Source organism: Eumetopias jubatus, unplaced genomic scaffold (assembly GCF_037043125.1).
Source record: "Eumetopias jubatus isolate StellerSeaLion01/CBP00866 unplaced genomic scaffold, mEumJub1_p1.0 scaffold_9, whole genome shotgun sequence".
NCBI lineage: Eukaryota > Metazoa > Chordata > Mammalia > Carnivora > Otariidae > Eumetopias > Eumetopias jubatus.
Genome location: NW_028274815.1, coordinates 130,052,315 through 130,067,139, shown reverse-complemented (window position 1 = coordinate 130,067,139; position 14,825 = coordinate 130,052,315). Strand labels below are relative to the sequence as shown.

The window sequence follows — 14,825 nt, the reverse complement described above, 5'->3', positions numbered from 1 at the left end:
GCAGCCCAGCCAGTGCACGTAGGACCAGATTCAGACCTGGGGGCCCCTCCACTCCACCCCTCTATCTGAGGAGGGAGGGGTCCTGGTGAGACCCCTGAGGGGAGGGAGAGGGAGGGGGGCCGGGGGGCACAGTGAGGCTTTGTGTGGTGTGTGTGACACAAGGAGACACAAGGAGACAGAAGCCCAGAGACACATGGAGAGAGGCATTAGACGGGCAGATGAACGCTTCAGAGATGGGGATCCAGATGGACACAAAGCCTGACAGGGGCTGACCTCCCCACGTGGTGGCCAGCTTGGCCCCCAATGTGTTGACAGCGGTGGGGACTCAGAGGCGGACCCCAGATGCCCCTGGTGCCTGTCCCCCAATGACCCAGCCTCACCTGGGACAAGTCCTCGGCCAGGCGGTGAGCCACAGTCCTGGCATGAGCAAGGGGGAGTCCGGCCCAGGGGCGACAGTGGCTCGGGGAAGAGGGGGCTGCCCCATTCAACTCCCACTGGTGGGATGGGCGGCAGCTCTGTACCAGCTCTTGGGGGTGCAGGTGGAACCCCCAGTCGCTCAAAAGGAAGTTTTTACAAAACGGATCCTAGCAGCCTACACTCAGAGCAGGTGCGGGGTGCCGGCCCCGTGCTGAGTGCTGCACACACGAATCCCGGTCCCCAGAGGCAGTGTGCAACCCTGCAGATGCTCTGGAGCCAGGCAGCTGGGGGCATCTGGGCTGCTTCTCTTCCCTCCTCTGGCTGATTGCAGGCAAGCAGCTCTACCTCTCCCTGCCTCGGTTGACCTTCTACAAAATGGGCCAGTGATGGCTGCCCATCTCACTACAGCAAGCAGGAACTGAGGCCCGAGTTCAGTCCGGGGCACCCAGCACAGCGCCTGCCATGCAGGACGTCCTCACCTGGCTCCCCCACCTAGTGATTTATGGGCCTCAGCACCCAAACAGTGTTCACGTCTGAGCATGTGCCCGACAGGAGTTTGCCAAGTAAAGAGGGAATCCTGCATGCTGAAACCCTCAACCCGATTCCATGAGGTTTGAGCACTGCTCTCCCATTTCATAGAGGGGAAAGGTGAGACCCTGTTCCAAGGCCACAGGGCTGGTGAGCAACTCTGCCAAGGCACAAACCCAGGGCTGTTGGGCTCTAGAACCCGTGCTTTCATGTTTTTAAACTCCTATTTTGGGGGGCGCCAGGGTGGCTCAGTTGGTTAAGCATCTGCCTTCAGCTCTGGTCATGATCCCAGGGTCCTGGGAATTAGGCTCCCTGCTCAGCGGGGAGTCGGCTTCTCCCTCTGCCTCTGCCCCTCCCCCCAGCTCATGCTCTTGTGCCCTCTCTTGCTCTATCTCAAATAAATAAATAATCCTTAAAAAAATAAACTCCTTATTTTGGAAATTTTCCATATTTACCGGAAACACAAGAAAGCAAAGAGGGGACGATGATGAGCCCCACATACCACCGTCCGGTTCTGAGAACCGTCATTCATCTCGGTCAGCGATTCCTAACCCAGGGCAATTTTGCCTCCAGGGACTTTTGCAATTTCTGGACTTTTATGATGGTCATAAATGGAGGCATCTGTTGGGCAGAGAGACCAGGAACGCTGCTAACATCATACGATGTGCAGGACAGCCCCGCAGCAGAGAACGATCTGGCCCCAAGTGTCAGTAGTGCCGAGGTTGTGGAACCCTGGGCTGAACCATGCTTTCAGCTACCCCCGCTCCCAGTACCACAGGAGTTTGGTATACACTTGTGGGGGGGAGCAGTGCATTATAACATGGGAACAGGGAGAGCAGAATCTATGAAGGGTGACCCTGAGGGGGACACTCCCACTCCCTCAGTAACCAGGCATTGACCCCACACCTGGCCAGGCTCCGTAGGAGGCCTGGGAGCCAACAGGTCTCTTGAGATTTCTTTGAGCCTCAGATTTCTTTTCAAAATCAATCGATTTCACATAAAAACCTGCACTCCCAACCTCTCTTTTTTTAAAAGAAGGCCAACGTCAGGCCACTCAGAGCCTTAGTTCCGGGCTGGTGCTGAGGGCACCTGCCTCTGCAGTCCGCAGTCCCTGCCCGGCCCCTGGGCCGCATTTAGGGCCACCTGACCCCAGTGTTTTGACCCCTGGAGCATAAAGAACATGGCGCTCTAGAACCAAAGGAACCAGTCCCTGGTGAAGTCCAAATGTTCTAACTCTCCTGAGCCTCAGTTTCCTCATCTGTATGCGGAAAGGGTAACAGCACTTGTGTAACAGGTGGGCATGAGGACGAACCCAGGTACAGGGCTGGCTCCCGCTGGTCCAAAGAAGAGCCCGGAGCGCTCCGGCTGCTTACCATTAAGTCAAAGATAAGACGGTCCCCACCCTTGAGAAACTCAGTCTGGGGGAACAACAGGTGAAGATCCAGATGACAACCTGAGGTGCTAGGACACCAGGGGATGGACAGGAAATGGGGAGCCCAGAGGAATACTGCCCCAGGGGTACACGGGCAGCTTCCCAGAGGTGGTAACATTCCACTTGGCCTTCAGCAATGAATCAACATCACCAGGCAGGGTGCAGGGAGGGTATCCTAGGCAGGGAGGGGACCAGCATGTGCAAAGGGCACGGTGTCCACCAGCCCCAGGGATGCTGCGGGCACAGCAACGCCAATGGTGGACGCCAAAGCTGATGGTTGCAGCGCTGGAGAGGGCGCACCGCGCACCACCCCCCAGGGAGAAGTTGGAATGCTCCCACATGGGCTTCAACGAGCAGCCCCCGTGAAATAGAAACCCATCCTTGTTGAAAGGAACTTTCTTCTCAGTCACCCTCAAAATCTCAACAAGAATGCAATGCTTTAAAGAAAAAAAAAAAAAAAAAAGAATCTGGTTCGCAAACCAGCCTGCCAGGAGCCCCGGTCCCTCCCCAGCACACATGCCACCAAGTATCTGGAGTCAAATAGATCCATGACCGTGTGAGTATGTAGCTCACGGAGGGCCAGTTTGGTGGGGGGGGGAGGGGGGAGTGGCTAGTGAGTAGGGGGGCTGGGGACCAAGCGCCACTCAGCCCTCCATTGTTGCGTTAATATTTGCCATCTGCTCATGTTGCATTTCCACCGCAAGGGATGATGGGACAGAGGAGAAGAGGCCAGTTCAGGGCCGGGGAGAAGGAGCCTTGGAGTCTCCTCTGCCTTCTTTGTGCTGGTGCCTGGCTCGGCCTCCACCGCTAGATAAAGCCCCAGCCAAGCCATGCCTCCTTCCGGGAGTCACCCCTCCAGGGGGATTGGGCAGACGGAGGGGGAGGCGTCCCCAGCCAGCCAGAGGCTCCCTCCCTCCCTCCCTCCCTTCCTCCTTTCCTCTGCTGGGCTGGGTGGGGAGGGAGCTGGGGGTGCACAGAGCAAGGGAGCTGGAGGGGAGGAGACACTGAGCCTGGCACTGCTGACTCCTAGAGGCTAGCCTGGGCAGGGCTGCTCCGCCCACAGCCTCCATTACCTCCAGGAAAACCCAAGAGGCGGCCCCAGGATGCAGGGGAGAGGGGCAGGCCAGGACACTCATCCCAGCTCTGCACGGCCTGGAGACCGCCTCCTGAGAAATCCGGGGAGGCCATCAAGGGCCATGGAAGCCTGAAGAGCATCCACTGATTAATATTTACTGAACACCTACTACGTGCTCCACCTGGGTGGGAACCTCAAAGGCCCAGAGGCAGGTACCCAGCATGGGCGACTTGGGCCAGATGGTGGCGCGACAGGGATGCTGCTCAGGAGCCCAGACCTCTGTTTTTTTAAGAGAAGACGAGTACAGATGCTTATGTGAAATACGGTTTTTAAATGCTGGCAACTCATTCAGATTAAACACACACACACACACACCCCCAAGCTGGGCAAAGAACATATGATGGTAGGGCAGATTTGACCTAAGGATCTCCCGTGTACGACTGCAACCACTGAGGCTGTGGTCCCGGGCCTTAGAAAGAGCGCAGAGGGAGGGAACAGACACACCGAACAAGGTCAAAGCTGGGTCAAACCCTGGCTTTGCCACTTATGCCCGGTGACCCTGGGCAAGTATATAGACCCCTCTGAACCTCAGGTTCCTCCCCAGTGAACAGGGATAACAACAGCTCCCTCTGGGGTTGTTATGGGAAGCGGAGACAGGGCACAGAAAGCCCTTCGTATATGTGCTCGATAGAACTGCAATCGTTGGAGCCATAGTAGATGCTCACAAAAACTACAGGCCGGTGGTCACGCTGCTACCGAGGGGCTGAAGCGCCCCCACTGCGGCCGGCGCAGAGGGAGAAAGAAGATGCCTCTTCACTCTTCCCTGCCTCCAAAAACCTCGGAGGAGGTATGGGCCATCAGCCTAAAATCCAGAGCTGGGGAGTATGCGAGACACAAGCCACAGGGGCCACAGATTTTTCCCACAGCGCTTACCATTTAGAAACATTCATTGCTGACTTTTGGACACCAGAAGGTTCGTAGAAGACTCTCGAGGTCCAGCTCTGTCTCCAAAATAGGAAAATCGGGTCATACTTGGCCACCACCTCATTTCCAGTGAGGATGCCGGTGAGCTGCCGGACAATCTGTTCCCCCCCCACCTTTTTTTTTTTTTTAAGATTTTTATTTATTTGTCAGAGAGCGAGAGAGAGAGAGAGAGAGAGAGAGAGAGAGAGAGAGAGAGAGAGAACAAGCAGGGGGAGCAGCAGAGGGAGAGGGAGAAGCAGGCTCCTCACTGAGCAGGGAGCCCGATGTGGGACTTGATCCCAGGACCCTGGGATCATGACCTGAGCCGAAGGCAGACACTTAACGACTGAGCCACCCAGGCGCCCCAATCTGCCCCCTTTTGAGGAGGTGTGGGCTCCGCAGTCGCCACAGGTCCCACTAGTCCTCACGGTGTCTCGGCGGCAGACGCGCTCCTGCACGCTGCCAGGCTGCCCACGGGCCTTTGCCGGCCAAGGAGGAGGCCGGGGGGCCGGGCCGGGCTGCAGTCCACCCGGGCAGCCTGGCTCTGTGTGGGTGTCACCACTTGGCCCCGAGTGGTTTTGCCGTTAGCCAAAGAGATTTCCTTGGAAAGCATCATACTCTTATCCACCAGAAAATTAATCAAAATGACACCTCCTGAACAAGAAGTTTTGGCTCGAGGGAAAACAAACCAAACAAATTAGAGAAGCTGCTCTGGCCTCCGGGCATGGGTGCAGGCAGGAAGGCCTGGTCAGCAGGACATGGGGGGGGGGCGGGGGGGGATTGGCCACGGGGCTGTGACGGGGCCTGGGCCAAGGGGACATCTGACATGGTCTACCATGCCATTCCGAGGCCCAAGGCCCCGTGGCTCCCGCTCACACTTCCAGTTCCACACACGCCTAGAAAGATCTCCAGGTGTGAGGGGTCCTCTGTGTTGACCCGGGCCGACAGCCACCTGCTCAGGTGGGGTCTCTGGAACCCCACAAGGCCCAGGGAGGTGAGGATTCCAGTGAGCTCAGGGCACACCGCATGGGACATTTGTAGGCTGAGGACTCTCACTCCTACCAACTGCACCCGGGAGCTTGGAGGGTACCACTCACCCCACTCGGTTCTCACACGACACTGTTCAGGTCTCAACACGGCGCAGCCGACCCTGGATGCCAGCCAAAGCTCAGGGAAGAGAAGGAGCCTGGCGGTTCTCCAAGCGAAACGGACTTACCACGTCACTCCCCTGCTATGAACCCTTCCATGGCTCCCCATTGCCCTCAAAATTGTGTTAAACACCTGTGTGTGGCCCGAGACCCTGCCTAACCTGGCCGTGACCCCATGTCCTCCAACTCTCCCCTTTGTTCACTAGGCCAAGCCACACTGCACATCCTGTCATTGCTCCGCCGCGCGTGCCGTCCCCCATCCCCCCTCAGGGCCTCTGTGCACCCTTTATCCTAACTTCACACTGACTTCCTCATCATCCAGGCCCCAGCTAACCGGGCCCTTCCTCAGAGGCCATCTTTGGCTCCCTCAGAGCAAGCCAGGGTCCCCTTTTGAAATGACTATGTACTGAATTTTCTTAGGATTTGGTCACTGCCTGTATTCTTCCACTAGACACAAGCTTCCTGGGGGAAGAGATCACAGCTCTCTCCCAAGGCAATGGAGGACAGAGTTGAGAAAGCAGGTTCATATCCTGATGCCCAGCTGTGTAACCCTGGGTAAGTTACTTAACCTCTCTGTGCCTTAGTTTGCTCGCCTGTGCAAAGGGGATAAAAGCGGCAGCCCTCCCCCCACCGTCTGGGGCGTTGACCAGCTGCGAACGGTGCGTGCCGCCGCAGGGCTGGCTCTGTGTCACCATCGCCACGATACCTGCGGACCACTGAACGAATGGACAGTCTGTCCTGGGTCACTCCGTTCATTTCCAGGCAAAGCTGGCTTTTCGGATCTGCCGAAGCTCATCAGAACCGTCCTTCGGAGAGTTCTGGAGTCTATCTCTCCTCACCACTATTCCTCGTCACTTTGCATCAAACCCCAAACCCGTTTCCCGTCAAGCTGAGCTTCCCTGGTCGTGCTGCTGCCCGTGAACCAACAGCTGAGCGGCGTGAGGCCCACAGAGGCTAAGGGACCTGCCCACGGACACACAGCTAAAACATGCCGGAGACGGGGCCCAGCTACAGTGAGAGAGAAGTCTAATGCTTAAAGCCTCAAGTTAAAAATCTTGGAACACCGTAAAAAGCAATATAAAAGTATAACGGGAAACTTTTACATGGTACAGCATGGAGAGAGAGACCACTGTCCCATAAATACACATGCATCAGCATTAAACTCATGGCACGGACCACGTACATTCTTGTACCTGGGCACAGAGGGCCGGGGGGTACCAGGCCAGCCCTCATCTCAGCCTGTGGACCGACTGACTGCCTGCTTCTCTGGCAGCTCAGATCAGAGGAAAAGGCCTGGGTTTCAGGGGAGCTCGTGAGGAGGTCGTATATCCTCGGGCTGGCACCCCCAGGCCCTGTGAGGTCAGCTCAGGCCACAACCGGCACCGCCACATGGGCAGGCGCCGGTCCGGGCCCCTGGTGCTGGGCGCAGGGGTGGACGGACTACTTCCTGGCCCTGTTCCTGGGGTGCGGGGAGACCCCGGCCCAGCTGCCCTGCACCCTCCCTGGACCTCCCACCACCTCTGCAAAGTGAGGGAGGAGGGAGGAGGAGGAGGGCAGGAAGGAGGGAAGGGGGGCCGGCCAAGTTAATAAAAACAAGGACCAGTTTTCTCTCCGTGCCCCACCCCCCGCCCTCCCCAGGAACTCCTGCTTCAGCTCATGGGCTAGCAGGAAGGGGGAAAAACATACCCCAAAAGGCCCCTGCCCAGCTCCAGGGGTGAAAGCTGAGGGCCCTCCCTCCTGGGCCCCACAAGGGGGCCCCCAGCCCTCCCCTGACTGTGGAAGGGTCACGGGGGCACAGGGATGGGTGGTGGGCTCTCAGGGGAGCGCTACAGCTCACCCTACAGGGACAAGACCCCTTGCCGGCATTCCCACGGGGCCAAGGGAGCCCGGAAACCCCTGCCCCACCCTTCACTCCATGGGGACCTCGGGGACCCTCGGAGGGAGTCTGAAGAGGGTGGGTAAGGGCAGGAGATGGAATCTGGGGCTGGGGGTGGGGGCTTCGCACTGTTGGAGGGGAGGAAGGCCTATTGTGGACTCACCGAGAGGAACTGGCTGGAGCCAGTGTGGAATCCTGGCTTTGGGGGAATCTACCCCTGCACTCTAGGAGACCCCCCATCTCCCAGATAGTGGTCCCAGGGGCAGAACTAGGCACAGCGAGGGCGCAGGGCCAAGTGGTGCAGTTACCGGCCCTGAACCCAGGCCTCACTCACAGATCTGAATCCCGGCTTCACGATTTTTTGGGTAGACAAGCAATTCGACTCTGTGGTGCCTCAGTTTCCTCCTCTGTAAAATCAGGACAATGACTGGACCTACCTCACAGGGTGGGGATGTCTGGTGCCTGCAGAGTCAGGGCCCCACCACAAGCTGTGACGATCATTATTCTAGAAGGGCTCCTCCAGCTCACACCCTCAGTGCAGGTACAGCCCTGGACATCTTTGGGTCTGCACACACGCGCGTGCACACACTGACGGGCACCACTTGCCCCAGACAAAGCCCTCCTGGGGCCAAGTTTAACATGCTGGGTTGCTGAATGACTCACCACCCCTGGCTGGAATGCACTTCCTGGAACAAGTCACCACAGGTGGGCCTGGGGGGGGCCCTACCTCCTGCAGTCTGGTAGAAATGAGAGAGTGCAGGTCCCAGCATGCCCAGCCACACCCATGTGGGATCCCGCTCCAGGAGTGGGCAGGGGAACCCCAGTTTCAGAGGCCTGCAGGCCTGAGTTCCAAACCCAGCACTGAAACTGGAACCCCAGTTTCAGAGGCCTGCAGGCCTGAGTTCCAAACCCAGCACTGAGCTCAGATACATCTCTCTGTCTCTCAGCTTTAGTAGTCTCTGCCTCTAAATGGGGACACTAGTGCCAACCACATGGGGGCAACTGCAGATCGCAGAAAAAGATTGGAAAGTGCAAAGACCAAGGGCCCAACAGGCCCCCGTGTTAGGAGACCTGCTGGAGGCCATGGGCAGCCAAGGTCCTCTGATTTTCCTCCCGATGTGCTTCTAAACCATCAGCACTGTGTGACTGGTGGTGGGGGGAGGGGGGAGGGTTTCCTGTTTACCAAGGAACGGTCACCATAGCTCAAGGGAGAGGAGGACAGAGAAGCAGCTCCTGACTTCATCATTGTTGGAAGGCAGAGAGATTGCATTTGTCCGGAGATGGGGCGATCCCCGAGGGCTTCTCAGAGGCGGCGGCATTAACTTCGGTTCTGAAGGATCAATAGAAGTTTCGAGACCATGAGATGTGTAAGGCCACTGTCTAGCTGTTACTGGCCTTGGGCAAGGGACTCACCAGGTGGCAGGTAAGTGAGCAGCACATGCCTCGGGCAGGTGTAAGACAAGACGGAGCAACGGGGTCCTGGCAGGGACTGGACAGGGAAGCCCAGTCAGGCATCCCAAGTCACACCGTTGAAATAACATTGCCTGACCAAATAGAACGAGTTCACCAGCTAAATGCTGTCCGTGGGCTGCAAGACCACAACCACCGAAACCTTCCAAACTTCCATTGCGTCTCCTACCAAATAGGAATCATGCTGATGCCCAGCACACATGACTGCTGGGAAAGGTAAATGAGTCCACACACACCAAGTGCCTGGTGTAGCGCCTGGAACACAGTCAACCAAGTGGAGATGCGCGGGCAGGCAGAGGGTTGGAGGAGCAGAGGGGGGACCCCAGGCAGACCCCAAGAACAATGAGAGACCCTGCTGAGGGGCAGGACAGGGCAGCCGGCTAAGCTGTGAAGGGTCCAACCCTGCCTTATCACACCAGGCTGTGTGGCCTCCCACAAGTCCCTTTACCTCCCAGAGCCTCAGTCTCCCCATCTGTAAAGTGGGGGCGATGATAAAGATCCTTCCTCCAGAGATTGGTGTGAGAACAAGGTACCACAGAAACCAGCAGACGGAGCGCTTGGCAACAGACCTGACAGGAACCACTGTTAAATGACCGAACGCAGCCTTGGGCGGGGCCTCTCAGCCTCGGAACGACTCGTGTGCAGAGCTAAAGAATCCTCTGTCGTGGGGGGCTGTCCTGTACATTGCAGAGTGTGTAACAGCACCCCTGCTTTCTTTTTTTAAAAAGACTGATTGATTGATTGATTGATTGATTGATTTGAGAGAGAGTGAGAGTGTGCATATAGGGAGAAGCAGACTCCCTGCTGAGCAGGGAGCCAGACGCAGGACTGGATCCCGGGACCCTGAGATCATGGCCTGAGCTGAAGGCAGACGCTTAACTGACTTGAGCCACCGAGGGGCCCCATCACCCCTGGTCTCTACCCACTAGATGCCAACAGCCCCCCTCACATCCAGCGCACAACCAAAATATCTCGACATTGCCCAGTGTCCCCTGGGCTAGGGGACCAGCAGATAACAAGCAGCAAAGACAGATGTGCCTTAAACATTGAAGGTCTCCACTGCAGAATCAGTCTGGCCTCAGTCTTCCCATCAGCAAAACGGATACAATGATGGTTTCTTTGGGGTTGTAGGGAGGATCCCAGGGAAGCAGCGATGTGGAGGGAAGAGGCCTTTGCAAGTTAAAAAGGGCCACGTGCAGGCTGGCCCTGCACCCTCCCCAGCCCCTCCGGTCGGCTGGAGGCTGACGTGTGCCTTCAGAAGGAGGACCCACCCTGAGTTCTGAATGTCGCCCTGAGCACGTCCTTAGGTGGTATAGGGACAGGACAGGAGGGCAGTGGCTGTCCCTGCTCACTGCGGTAACCCCGGAAGGACCATAGTGCTCAGCATGCAGCAGGCACTCAATAAATGGTGGATGAATAAGCAGGCGGTCACAGCACTGAAGCTCAAAGCTCAGGGCAAGAAGAGGCGCCCAAGGGAGGGACGGAGACACTCCAGCCCCCCTGGGCCAGCAGTCCCTCAGCCGGCCAGCCAGACGCCATTTCCTGTCTGTGGAAGTGAGACATGCCCTTTGAACTCTCACTTCCTGAGCCCCTCTCCCCACTCTGGGGTCTGGGAGGAGGCAGGCGGTGGGGAGATACTCACATTCCTGAAGGAGGGAAGCCCCGCGGAGCCCAGCCACCTCCGCAGAGCCTGCGGGAAGGCCCCGTGGTCCCGCTCGGCCTGAAGCACGTGGGCCTCCAGGAAGGAGACGTGGTGCCCAACCATCTTGACGAAGGCCTGGCGGAGAGAAGGGAGAGCCGGGGATGCCACATCTGCCCTGGACTGGAGCACAGTCCTGGCTGCGCTGCTCCAGCCTGCGGAGAGGGGTTGGCCTCGGTGTGTGCTCCCAGGGAGGTCACACGGGGCCTGCTCAGCAGGGACATCCTCAGACACCCTGACCGTAACAGTAATGGCTCCCCAGGGGGCCTGGCCAGATGTCTCCCGTGTCCTCTCACCTTCTCCCCATGGGGACCCTAGTTTTAGCCTCTATTTTACAGAGGAGGGACACTGAGGCTCAGAGGGGTCGAGTCGCCTGACCAAAGTCATTCAGCCAGCAAGTGGCCGTGAGAGGAGTCAGGTGCATATCCATCAGACTGCAGAGCCTTCTTTATTAAAAATGAGCTCTTTAGAAATTGCCAAAATGCTCACTTTCATGGTTGACGGGGATAGCGGAGAGTCTCAAACTCAGAGGCTGCTAAGGGGCAGGCAGGTGACCAGCAGGTGAAGGAGGGCTGAGTGGAGGCCAGGATGGCCCAGAAAGCTGGGTCCAAGCCTACGGGGGCCACTCCGCTCCAGGCCTCTGATACAAAATTCCCAGGTGCAAAAAAAGAGAGAGAGAGAGAGAGAGAGAGAGAGAGAGAGAGAGAGAGAGAGAGAGGAGAGGGAGAGAATACTCTGGGGTCTCAGACTCTGTGGATTAGAATCCAGGTTCCGTCACTTACTAGTTGTGTGCTTTCTGGCAACTTACTTAATTTCCACAAGCCTCAATTTTCTTACCCATTAGATGATAATAATGATGATACTACTATACTGAATGCAAATAATACCAACCTCGCTAAGCAGTTAAGTGCTTAGCACATATCGACATCGATAAATGTCAGGTATCATTTTGAAAAAAAAAAAACAAACCAACCTGTAGATGTTATGAAAAGTCTCCGGTTTTTATCAATGTTAGCAATACATTCACAATTAAAAAAAAATAACACTGTGTAGGCCCAGAAAAATTCAGCCCACCCATCTGCCTCCTTTTTGCGGTATCTCTTCATGCCTTCTCCTACAGTGAGCACACGTGAGTGCCTGTGTTCATGCATGTACGTGTTCATGCGTGTGTTCGTGTGTGTCTGCGTGCGCATGTATTTAAGTGTGTGCGCATGGTCACGTGTGTGAACGTGTTTGTATGTTGCATGCGTACATGGCTAAGGCCACTGAAGGTGGCGACGCCAGAGCCATATCACAAAAGCCTCACCTCTGTGGACCTGCCTTGTTCCCACAGTGGACTGGAAGAGAGCTTCTCTCACCAGGAAGAGGAAGGAGGACATCTCAGGGCTGCGCCCTACGAGGGAGCCTCCCTTCACTAGAAGGAAGCTCATGGCCACCCCCACCCCCGCCGAGGCCCTACAAGGAGCCCACCATCCCCAGCCCTGCCCTCTCATCCTCCCACACCGGCCTCCCTTGGGTTCCCTGAAAACGCAGGCCCCACTCACCACAGGGCCCTTCCCCCTGCTCTCTCCAGGCCGGGTCCTGCTCTGTCCTTGACGGGGTGCACGCTGCCCATCTCTCAGGCCCTCCACAGACAGGCCTTCCCTCACTGCCTCGTCGACCACAGCCCCCGGCACTGTGGCGACCCCCGGTTTCCCTGTCTTCTTTAGCCCTCCTCAGCCTCCGAACCTCCCGTCTGCTTATTCACAATCCGTCTGCCTCCAGAATGTAGGTCCTAAAAGATGAGGTGCGGAGTCCGTGGTGGTCACGAAGCCAACAGCAGAGCCCGGCCGGCCCGCAGGGGCTCCGCTGGATGGAGGGCGCGGACGCGAGCATGCGAACGAGTGCAGCCCGAGCAAAAAGATGCGGTTGCACCGCTGCCGCCCCAGGATTCTGGCAGGGGCAGAGCTGAAAGGTCCAATGAGCCACACGAGATTTGGGGGGACGGGAGACAAGAGGCCACGGGGCCAGGGAGCTGCCCCCCAGCAGAGGCACATCTGCTTGTGAAATGCAGCAGAGGGTCCCACGGTCTCCGCCCTCCCCGCGCTAGCACCAGTCTGCTGGGGGGACAGCGGGAGGGCCACCTCCTCTGTCGCGCTGGTGGCCGCGCCTTGGGAGTAGGGGGGACTCCTACCTACCTCATCTTTTCTACGATGAAACTGTGCGACTTTTATTACCCAGGAGGGAGGGAAGGAAGACAGGGAGGAGAGAGGAGAGCCCCCTTGTTCCCAAACATACTGGTAAGTACTGACGGGTGTGAACACTTCTGGCAAAAGGCCCCCCACTTCAGACCAGGGCGCTGTCCAGGCAGGAGAGCCAACACTGGGCACTGAGGAGCGGTCAGGAGCAGACGTCCGCCACCCCAGCTCTACCACCACCCAGCTGTGTGGCCGTGGGCAAGTCACCTCACCTCTCCGTGCCTCCCTGCTTCCTCTGCCAAAGGGGACCCAAAGCGGGACCTTCCTCCCGGGGCTGTGGCGGGTGGAGCGCCTTCTTATCAGGAAAGCACTTCGAGTCCCTGGCTCATAGCAGCTGCCCTGTATGGATTCGTTTTTAATACTAAAACTGAGAAAGGCCCAAGTGCCTGCCCGAGTGGTCACCCTGTGGTCCCCAAGCCCCTCCTGGCAGGTGGCACTGACCTGAGGGTGGTCCTGAGCTCCCTGGAAGGGCCCGGGGTCCACAGCCAGCTGGGCAGAGCGGCGAGCAGCCATCCCGGCCAGACTCACCTCTCGGCCTGTGGCAGCAACGACCAGAAGAGTAGTGGTCCTCACCGAGCACCTAAATGTGCCCCCACAGAGGTCCATGTCCTCACTCCCAGAACCTATGAACGTATTACCTTCTAGGGCCAGAGGGACTTTGAGGATGGGATTAAAGATCCTGAAATGGATTATCCAGGTGGGCCCCATGTCATCACAGGGTCCTTGTCAGAGGGAAGCAGGAGGGGCAGAGTAAAAGAGAGTCCGGAAGAAGCTACGCGTGGGGTGGCAGCCATGAGCCGAGGAATGCAGGCAGCCTCTGGAAAGTGGACAAGGCCCGGACCCAGAGGCTCCCCAGAGCCTCCCGAAGGAACCAGCCCTGCTGACAGCTCAATGTTAGCCTGTAAGACACATCTTGGACTTCCAACCTCAGGAGGGTTGTAAGATACAGATCCGTGTTGTGTTAAGCCCCTAAGTCTGTGCCTATTTGTTACGGTTATAGGAATGCTTTGTGGCCGGGTCTCTCCGGCTGGAACACGGCCACGGACAGCCCCGGTCTCTCTCACTGTGAGAGCCCCGCAGCGGCACACAGTAGGCCCTCAGCATTAGCAGACTGACTGCCACGGGAAGGGCTGGGCCAACTCAACGAGGCGAGAACCGGGGCTTCAAATCCTCACATTTTCTTTCCTCTGTCAAACGTGTGGAATAAAATTCAAATGAATCAGCTATTCCAAGGGCAAAGTTTTAATTATACTCCTGCCTCATTCTCTCCTGACAAGAATGTTAACTCTCTGCCTACTCCAGTGTGGACTGCCACGCTCCTTTCCTCCACGGCTCGGAGGGGCTCACATCCCCTCTGTCCAGGCAACCGCGATTAAATGGCAAGCTCCTCCCAGCCTCCCGGGCTCTTCACTGTGTAAGGAGCCAGGACCCCAGGCTGAGGGCCCCAGAAACGATGAAGAGCTTGGGCTCCAGCAGATGCCAGCCGAAGTCCCAGCTTCGAGGCATGAGTGGTGGGACCCCGGGAAAGTGGCTTCCCTCCTTGAGTTTATGCTCCTCCTGTGGGAGATGGGACAGTGAGGTGTCGACATTGTAGTGCAACAAGGACAAAAATGAGATACCCTGGGCTTAGCCTGGGGCCCCCACAAGTAAGATGTGGGTGAAGTAAGTCAACAATGAGGCAACAGGGCATGGTGGGGATTGTGGTAAGCTGCAGGACATGGGCCCCATCTGGGGGGCAGCTGCCATTGGCTCTACAAAAACACAGCCCAGGGCTTGGAAATGTTCTACTTCTCAATTTGGGTCATCCTCATATGGGAGTTGATGTGTGTAAAAATTCACTGAGCCATACACTTACGATGTGTATACTTCATGTATTTATACCTTGAGAAATAAACCTTGGGATTAAAGTATTTAAAGAAATGTGGGCTAAGTGCTGTTAAAGCTTCTGAATTTCCAAAAGCAGCTTAAAAGTCAGATTCT

The 14,825-nt window shown here is 57.1% G+C and overlaps 1 protein-coding gene across 3 annotated transcripts in view; it reads right to left on the bottom strand.

The window, feature by feature from the left end:
- The window catches only part of BCAS4 (breast carcinoma amplified sequence 4), a 55,602-nt gene that overhangs the window by 15,531 nt on the left and 25,246 nt on the right, over positions 1–14,825 (bottom strand). For 2 of the 3 annotated variants that reach the window (XM_028125247.1, XM_028125246.2), the window contains exon 4: positions 10,552–10,686. The exons of the other annotated variant lie outside the window; for it this stretch is intronic. In XM_028125247.1, coding sequence (XP_027981048.1) covers positions 10,552–10,686 — 135 coding nt within the window. The remainder of the gene's footprint in view (positions 1–10,551; positions 10,687–14,825) is intronic. 3 annotated transcript variants of the gene reach the window in all.